Raw genomic sequence first — 9,867 nt, 5'->3', positions numbered from 1 at the left:
AGTGAGTGCGAAGGCGGCCTCGTGAAATTTGGGCCCAACAAACCAAATGGCCCGCCCCCAAAGCATACCCTGTTTAGAGCTGGTTGAGAAGCTGACGAAAAACACCGATCTCATCCCGTGTACAGGCAAAGGCGAAAAAGAAAGAAGAATGTTCATTTACTATCTGTCCATAGAGGTTATTTTTTGTGTAATAACTCTTTTGTAACTTGTATCCTTTCCCCCCACTTGTATTTACTACCCTGTGAATGAAGAATTGAAGATCTTTAAATAAGTAAATTCAATCAAATTGATTGATTTACTTACGTTTTCAGCAACAGTGAAGACCCCACGACGGTAACAGAGCTGAGTGCCATCGCTGCAGACGCCATCCAGGGCTGCAACGTGAATCCAAACGGACTGAACAGTCCCGCCGCGATAGGAATGCCTATGAGATTGTACATGCTGGCAAATAGGAAGTTCAGTCTTATCCTCCGTACCGTTTTACGGGACAGGTCGAAACAGCCGATCACATCCAACAAGTCATTCTGGAAGACAAGTCAGTAGATATTTATTTAGAGGTAAGTGGGGGTATCATTGTTACTTAAGGGCAACTCTAGCCCACATTTGAAGATCCAAGGAAAAATAGGGGAAAGGAGGGTGGACAAAGCTACATTCTAAACAGATATGGTTTGCTTTCGGAACGGCTGGCTTTTTTTTATCCTGTCTTCCTTCTCTCTTCGACTTTTACCCCTGGAAGATAACTTTCATTTTTGTTACGATTGCTTCAGGAAACAAATTGCTATCTAGACTTACCCTCATAAGGACAACATCTGCTGCTTCCACTGCTACATCCGTCCCTGAAGCTATGGCTATTCCTACATCACTCTGAGCCAGGGCCGGACTATCATTCACTCCATCTCCTACCATGGCCACTCTCAAGCCTAGCTCTTGTAGACGCTGTATCTTGGCCACCTTATGTGACGGAAGCACTTCAGCGAACACACGACCTATGCCGACCTGAAACCAATGATAAAACAAGTACATAGATTAGATTTTAACCTATGTTAAAGCCTTATATCGGACTATTTTGGGTTTGAGACTAATATCAGTAGTGTAAAATATTCTTCTTCTTCTTCTTCACCTTTTCCCACCCAAGTGGGAAAGAAGAAATAGTGTAGAATAGAATAAACCTTCTTTTTACTGCCACAAAGGAATGAAAAGTCCCTTTACCCCAGGAGCCTAAACAAGGTTCCGTATACTTGGTTTGAGTGGTTAACTCGGTAGACTTCGCATCTTCTGGTTGATGGTTCGAATCTATGTTAAGTCTTCAAATTTAGAGTAGAGGATTAACGAAGGAAAAGCACATGACACATTCAAGGTCAACAGATTTTTTTATTTTTTTTTTTTAATTAAGCATGTTTCCACACATGGCCTTTGTTGCTTAGGTGCAAATAAATAAATTAAGCGTATCAAAAAATTTCAACCATGAAATATGAAATTATACGTGTCGACGTATTTCTTACAAGGGTCTCGAACCCAGGACCTTCCTCTTACCTGTCTCGCAATGGCAGCTCCGGTCTTCCTGTTATCTCCCGTCAATAGAATAACTCTCTTACCTGTCTCGCAATGGCAGCTCCGGTCTTCCTGTTATCTCCCGTGAGCAGAATAACCCTCTTACCTGTCTCGCAATGGCAGCTCCGGTCTTCCTGTTATCTCCCGTGAGCAGAATAACCTCAAGGCCTCTCTTCTTCAGTGTATACACAGCCAGATGAGCTTCTGGTTTCACTTTATCCGCTACACTCATCATACATACCTTCAGTGTATAGACAGCTAGATGAGCTTCTGGTTTCACTTTATCCGCTACACTCATCATACATACTAGGACACCTGAAGACAGAAGAGGTTAGTGTAGGGCTTTTGTTTACAGGAGGAATTGACTATTAGACCATTCTTCCCCAACTGTACAGTTATAGGCTGTAAAAGCTTTTAAGGTGTGTCCAGACGTAGTCGATCGACAAGGAAAATCTATGTCGTCGAGGCAGTGTGGACGGTTCAGTCCACATCGATCGATTGCCGGCCGACTATGAGTGGATACACCTTAAGAAGGAATTTTAAGACGAGGTTTCATCGCCCTTATTTTGTAGCCAAGAAACAACAGTTGACCTTCGTGTAAAAATGTCTATACTTGTGTAAGTACCGGCAAAACTGTGGACTAAATAAGTAAATTCAATCAAATTGATTGATTTACTTACGTTTTCAGCAACAGTGAAGACCCCACGACGGTAACAGAGCTGAGTGCCATCGCTGCAGACGCCATCCAGGGCTGCAACGTGAATCCAAACGGACTGAACAGTCCCGCCGCGATAGGAATGCCTATGAGATTGTACATGCTGGCAAATAGGAAGTTCAGTCTTATCCTCCGTACCGTTTTCCGGGACAGGTCGAAACAGCCGATCACATCTAGCAGGTCGTTCTGAAATAGAAGTCGAGTATTTATTTATATTGGATGGAAGAGCTTACTGCGTGAGAATCCTACATGCCAAAAAATAAAGTGTTTTACCGTCTGTTAGGCCGGCCACTCACTATCAGGTAGACCTGACAGGTATACGTGATTAGGTCTACCTGATAGTGTGTGCTCATCACGTAGCAGATAGACCTGACAGGCGGACCTGATCAGGTGTGCTTCTCAGGTCTACCTGAGAGTGAATGGCTGGCCTTAGACTTGGGTAGTATGTCGTAGCATGCCTATCCCGTAGTATGTCCCTCATCAGATGAGCGATAGGAGACATAATACTTCCTATTTAGATGCTGGGTCACCTAACACCAGAAGGCTACCCGTTGAAATATTTTCAATCGAAATATGAGTGCTTATTTTGTCGATGGTGGTATTCGAACCCGGGACCTTCTGCACGACAAGCAAGTGTCCTTACTTGTGTTACTTTCTAAGCTTACCCTCATAAGGACAACATCTGCGGCTTCCACTGCTACATCCGTGCCTGAAGCTATGGCTATTCCTACATCACTCTGAGCCAGGGCCGGACTATCATTCACTCCATCTCCTACCATGGCCACTCTCAAGCCTAGCTCTTGTAGACGCTGTATCTTGGCCACCTTATGTGACGGAAGCACTTCAGCGAACACACGACCTATGCCGACCTGAAACCAATGATAAAACAAGTACATAGATTAGATTTTGACCTATGTTAAAGCCTTATATCGGACTATTTTGGGTTTGAGACTAATATCAGTAGTGTAAAATATTCTTCTTCTTCTTCTTCACCTTTTCCCACCCAAGTGGGAAAGAAGAAACATAAGGAGCAGGCCATTCTGATTGATGGAACCCCCTATGAGGACACTGCCTGGAAATGGGAAAATACACAAAATGAGACATTTTATACATTACCTGTATATTTTTTCCTTTTACTTTGACATACTCTTTTTATATACTATTACCGAAAGAAGTTGCAATATTCCTTGGTCTGACACCGATTGATTAGATTTTGCCTGTCGCTACAACTATAACGTTACCAGCAGGGTTACCCGCCCTTTTGTACGGAAAAGGTATGTGAAATTGTATGATATCGCCTATCGATCGATAGAAATAAACACTGAACATAACGAATTTACCTCATTCATTGAATTATCAAGTTTTCAGTGTATAGACAGCTAGATGAGCTTCTGGTTTCACTTTATCCGCTACACTCATCATACATACTAGGACACCTGAAGACAGAAGAGTGTAGGGCTTTTGTTTACAGGAGGTATTGACCGCTAGACCATTCTTCCCCAACTGTACGGTTATAGGCTGTAAAAGCTTTTAAGGTGTGTCCAGACGTAGTCGATCGACGAGGTGAATCTATGTTGTCGAGGCAGTGTGGACAGTTCAGTCCACATCGATCGATTGCCGGCGGACTATGAGTGGACACACCTTAAGAAGGAATTTTAAGATGTTACATTGCCCTTATTTTGTAGCCAAGAAAGAAACAGTTGACCTTCGTGTAAAAATGTCTATACTTGTGTAAGTACCGGCAAAACTGTGGAATCTATCGTTAAAACGATATTTTCAAACACCTAACCCTTGAAACTGTATTATTATGTGTTCAAACAAAGACATCCTATTCAAGAAAACAAGGGCATCTATGAGGAATCACAATAGAAGGAAATCTAATGTTAGGGTGCGGTGCGGTCAATTATCGGACTTACCATTGATAGAACACAATACGGCTGTGTGACCCAAATCTTCTTCATCCGTCATCCTGACATCAATGTCTGAACGCACCTCTATCCCATTCCTTCTCATCCACTCCCTGTTTCCAATGATTACCTGGGAACACAAACAAATGTCAATACAGGATATATAGTCTAATAGATAAAGGAGTTTAAGATAGGCTTACTTTGTAATAATTAGAGTAAAGGATATTAGGTACTTTCTATTAGTACAGTTATAGCGAAGCTATACTAGTAATAAGAAAGTAAGTATTGCAATCGATCAAAAAAAAAAAAAAAAAAAAAAAAAAAAAAAAAAAAAAAAAGAAACATTAGGATGGGGGGGGTACCTGGAGTGTGATATCAAATTTGAGACTCGAGAGTTGAGGGGAGAACTTTATTTATGGTGGCCGGGACCACAAGAAAAACGGCCGAAAATTCACAGTTTTTTTTTTTCTTCAGTTTTTTGGTGATACCTTATAAACTCTTAAACCACGCCTCCTTCGCAAATTTGCAGGCATGAGCATCAAATCAAATACCTTGAACGAGTCAACTTGGTCAGCATGGTCGTTAATATTGAGTAGCTTATCCATGGGCTCCACCATGGGGGCTGATCGTTGAGATTCCACCAGGGAGATGTCCACCGTCACCGACCCTAGCGTTACCAAACTTCGGCCGTCTCTATTCTGATTCAAATAGTTGACTATCTTCTCTGATCGTCTTGCCTGGGATACCATGGGGTCTACATGGGACACTGCACAGCGCAGTCCACACCCGGGCACTACTTGGAAGTGAGACGTGCGACCTCCTATCTCTGTGCCGGTGCAGTCACGGACAAACTTCACGATGGCTGTGAAGAAGGGGAGAGAATAGATTGCATAGGTTAGTCGTTTTTTATTTCACCCAGAAAAGCCCCAGTCGAACATTTTTTTACAGAACCTAAATCCCAAGAGATTTTAGTGTACGTAGTACTCTAATGCAGGGATGGGTGACCATCTATTCATTCTAGACAATCGAGCGTGCTTCAGGCTTTTCCCGGCCCCAGACTGGGTGAGATTAATTTTGAATAGGCGAGTAGTTTGTCGCCAAATGAAGGCTAAAACCCCCATCACTAAAGATCAAAGCTGTTATACAGTGACTATCTATCTATCTAACAATAGCTTTTAGAAAATTCCCCCTAGATTTTAGTGCTTGCCTGTTTATCGATTAGGTTTAATGTTAAGCACTGGCTATAGGACAATATGAATTATGAACATACCCGAAGCTAAAGGATGTTCACTGTTATTCTCAGCGGTTCCCAAAATGCACAACAGCTTGGCCATGGAGCATGTGCTCTCGTCTACAAACATACACACTCTGGATACTGTAGGAACACCGTGAGTTATCGTGCCGGTCTTATCGAATACCACACACTTTACCTGGGAACATAATTCACCGTATTGAAAAATTAGTTCATCTGTAGTGATGGTTGAATAGAAAATTAAACAACTGCTCCATTGAACTTGTTGTCTCTGTTTTAATATGCCCATCTTGTAGTGTATCCCTCATTAAATGGACTGATCAATAAATTACTTAGATGTACTTAAATCAAATTTCTTTGATGGGGGTTTACGGTCACTCTTCACCTGCCTCCTCACATTAGCAAATAGATTGGCAACGCGACCTCTGTCGCGTTTTCACCAACGCGACCTCTGTCGCGCGACAAAATCGCGTGACATTTGTCGCGCGACGTGATCTGTTTTCACTTGCAACATTTATCTCGTGACATCGGCGAAATTAAAGCACTCACACTCATAATAAGGAACAAACTAAAATGAAGAGTCGCGCGACACGTTTCCACTGGCATTGCTACGCGACATTCCTTTGATCCGGACCGACTTTCATCGGATAGAGATCGCATGGTCGCACGACTTTTTCTCGTGTCGCGCGACACGTTTCCACTATGCGACTTTTGTCGCGTTGGTGAAAATGCACCTTTTTGATCCGGACCGACTTTCATCGGATAGAAATCGCATGGTCGCACGACTTTTTCTCGTGTCGCGCGACACGTTTCCACTAAACGACTTTTGTCGCGTTGGTGAAAACGCACCTTTAAATACGCGCAACGTTGCTCAACTTCAACAATCCATCGGGAATTGATGCATTCGCAGCTGGCTAAATTAACTTCTTGACGTTAATTCAGGCTGACTCCCACCAATAGTCTGTTGAAGAACTCTTCAACAATCCATCGGGAATTGATGCATTCGCAGCTGGCTAAATTAACTTCTTGACGTTAATTCAGGCTGACTCCCACCAATAGTCTTATTTTAGGCTCCGTCGAAACTCACCTTGTGTGCATTCTCCAGAGGCTCCGCCCCCTTGATGAGAATACCGTTGAGTGCCCCCACCCCCGTGCCCACCATGACAGCAGTGGGCGTGGCTAAGCCCAGGGCACATGGGCATGCTATGGCGAGGACACTGAGAGCACATCGGAATGCATAGGCCAGGATTATCTCCTCCCGAGGGTTCTTCAACTAGAGTCACTTTGAACGGGGACTCGAGACCTCTCGGTAACTCACCTGAGCGAGAAACAAAGTTCAAATTATAAACAACTACACTAGACTCGTGTGGTCTGTGTCGTAGCATGCCCATCCCGTAGTATGTCGACGGGGAAATGGGGTGCTTCAAATTATACTTAAAAAAAAAAGATGTCAAAAAAAAAAAAAAAAAAAAAAAAAAAAAAAAAACAATAGGATCATTAGGTATGGGGAGGGGAGAACTTATTTATGGTGGCGGGAAAACCACAAGAAAACGGCCGAAAATTCACAGTTTTTTTTTCAGTTTTTGGTGATACCTTATAACTCTTAAACCACGCCTCCTTCGCAAATTTTGCATGAGCATCAAATCAAATACCTTGAACGAGTCAACTTGGTCGGCATGGTCGTTAATATTGAGTAGCTTATCCATGGGCTCCACCATGGGGGCTGATCGTTGAGATTCCACCAGGGAGATGTCCACCGTCACCGACCCTAGCGTTACCAAACTTCGGCCGTCTCTATTCTGGTTCAAATAGTTGACTATCTTCTCTGACCCATGGGGGCTGATCGTTGAGATTCCACCAGGGAGATGTCCACCGTCACCGACCCTAGCGTTACCAAACTTCGGCCGTCTCTATTCTGATTCAAATAGTTGACTATCTTCTCTGATCGTCTTGCCTGGGATACCATGGGGTCTACATGGGACACTGCACAGCGCAGTCCACACCCGGGCACTACTTGGAAGTGAGACGTGCGACCCCCTATCTCTGTGCCGGTGCAGTCACGGACAAACTTCACGATGGCTGTGAAGAAGGGGAGAGAATAGATTGCATAGGTTAGTCGTTTTTTATTTCACCCAGAAAAGCCCCAGTCGAACATTTTTTTACAGAACCTAAATCCCAAGAGATTTTAATATATGTAGTACCTACTCTAATGCAGGGATGGGTGACCATCTAGTCATTCTAGACAATCGAGTGTGCTTCAGGCTTTTCCCGGCCCCAGACTGGGTGAGGTTAATTTTGGACAGGCGAGTAGCTAGTCGCCAAATGAAGGCTAAAACCCCCATCACTAAAGATCAAAGCTGTTATACAGTGACTATCTAACAAAAGCTTTTAGAAAATTCCCCCTAGATTTTAGTGCTTACCTGTTTATCGGTTAGGTTTAATGTTAAGCACTGGCTAATCTAGCTATAAGACAATCTGTACATACCCGAAGCTAAAGGGGTCGTTTTTTATTTCACCCAGAAAAGCCCCAGTCGAACATTTTTTTACAGAACCTAAATCCCAAGAGATTTTAGTGTACGTAGTACTCTAATGCAGGGATGGGTGACCATCTATTCATTCTAGACAATCGAGCGTGCTTCAGGCTTTTCCCGGCCCCAGACTGGGTGAGATTAATTTTGAATAGGCGAGTAGTTTGTCGCCAAATGAAGGCTAAAACCCCCATCACTAAAGATCAAAGCTGTTATACAGTGACTATCTATCTATCTAACAATAGCTTTTAGAAAATTCCCCCTAGATTTTAGTGCTTGCCTGTTTATCGATTAGGTTTAATGTTAAGCACTGGCTATAGGACAATATGAATTATGAACATACCCGAAGCTAAAGGATGTTCACTGTTATTCTCAGCGGTTCCCAAAATGTCGCCACTTCCTGATCTCGTCCCTGGAAGTAGAAGAATTGAAATGGATTTGAAAAGTGAATCTACTTCGTTAAAAAATAAAAAGAATAAAAAATAAATAAATATTTTGTCTCACGTAGACAAGATTAGACTTCGTTTGAACCGTCAAAATGAGCGGAAATGAGTAAAATCAAGCGGAAGTAGGAGAGGTAATACGAAACCCGGAAACATACCGCTGACACCGCGAACAAAACCGCGAAATGCGAACAAAACCGCAGATACCGCGAACAAAACCGCCGATAACGCGAAGAAAACCGCGGATCCCGCGAACGTCGTTTTTTATTTCACCCAGAAAAGCCCCAGTCGAACATTTTTTTACAGAACCTAAATCCCAAGAGATTTTAGTGTACGTAGTACTCGTAGGGATGGGTGACCATCTAGTCATTCTAGACAATCGAGGGTGCTTCAGGCTTTTCCCGGCCCCAGACTGGGTGAGGTTAATTTTGAACAGGGGAGTAGCAAAAGCTTTTAGAAAATTCCCCCTAGATTTTAGTGCTTGCCTGTTTATCGGTTTGGTTTAATTTTAAGCACTGGCTGATCTGGCTATAGGACAATATGAACATACCCGAAGCTAAAGGATGTTCACTGTTATTCTCAGCGGTTCCCAAAATACACAACAGCTTGGCCATGGAGCATGTGCTCTCGTCTACAAACATACACACTCTGGATACTGTAGGAACACCGTGAGTTATCGTGCCGGTCTTATCGAATACCACACACTTTACCTGGGAACATAATTCACCGTATTGAAAAATTAGTTCATCTGTAGTGATGGTTGAATAGAAAATTAAACAACTGCTCCATTGAACTTGTTGTCTCTGTTTTAATATGCCCATCTTGTAGTGTATCCCTCATTAAATGGACTGATCAATAAATTACTTAGATGTACTGAAATCAAATTTCTTTGATGGGGGTTTACGGTCACTCTTTACCTGCCTCCTCACATTAGCAAATAGATTGGCAAATCCTCTTCAAACCAGGAGACAGGTGGGGGTGGGAAGAGTGGGTGGGTTAATTTGATCTCAATTTTCTCAAAACCCTCCTCACATTAACATCACCTAGCTTGAGTGGAAAAAGAAAGCAAAAGGCGATTACACGGATGGTCACCTACATTAAGGTGCGTTTTCACCAACGCGACCTCTGTCGCGCGACAAAATCGCGTGACATTTGTCGCGCGACGTGACCTGTTTTCACTTGCAACATTTGTCGCGCGACGTGACCTGTTTTCACTTGCAACATTTATCTCGTGACATCGGCGAAATTAAAGCACTCCCACTCATAATAAGGAACAAACTAAAATGAAGAGTCGCGCGACACGTTTCCACTGGCATTGCTACGCGACATTCCTTTGATCCGGACCGACTTTCATCGGATAGAAGTCGCATGGTCACACGACTTTTTTTCGTGTCGCGCGACACGTTTCCACTATGCGACAAAAGTCGCGTTGGTGAAAACGCACCTTTAAGGTGGATGTCCACCAACGCGA

At 43.2% G+C, this 9,867-nt stretch overlaps 1 protein-coding gene across 1 annotated transcript in view; it reads right to left on the bottom strand.

Annotated features, from left to right (window-relative positions):
• The window catches only part of LOC103521163 (copper-transporting ATPase 1), a 41,010-nt gene that overhangs the window by 11,433 nt on the left and 19,710 nt on the right, over positions 1–9,867 (bottom strand). The window contains 8 exon segments of the mRNA XM_026832057.1: positions 304–524; positions 793–996; positions 1,658–1,792; positions 3,695–3,702; positions 4,183–4,303; positions 4,725–5,035; positions 5,444–5,603; positions 6,513–6,687. Coding sequence (XP_026687858.1) covers positions 304–524; positions 793–996; positions 1,658–1,792; positions 3,695–3,702; positions 4,183–4,303; positions 4,725–5,035; positions 5,444–5,603; positions 6,513–6,687 — 1,335 coding nt within the window.

The sequence above is a fragment of the Diaphorina citri genome, unplaced genomic scaffold (assembly GCF_000475195.1).
Source record: "Diaphorina citri unplaced genomic scaffold, Diaci psyllid genome assembly version 1.1 scaffold73, whole genome shotgun sequence".
In the NCBI taxonomy this organism is placed as follows: Eukaryota; Metazoa; Arthropoda; class Insecta; order Hemiptera; family Psyllidae; genus Diaphorina; species Diaphorina citri.
This window is presented reverse-complemented; position numbering and strand designations above follow the sequence as displayed.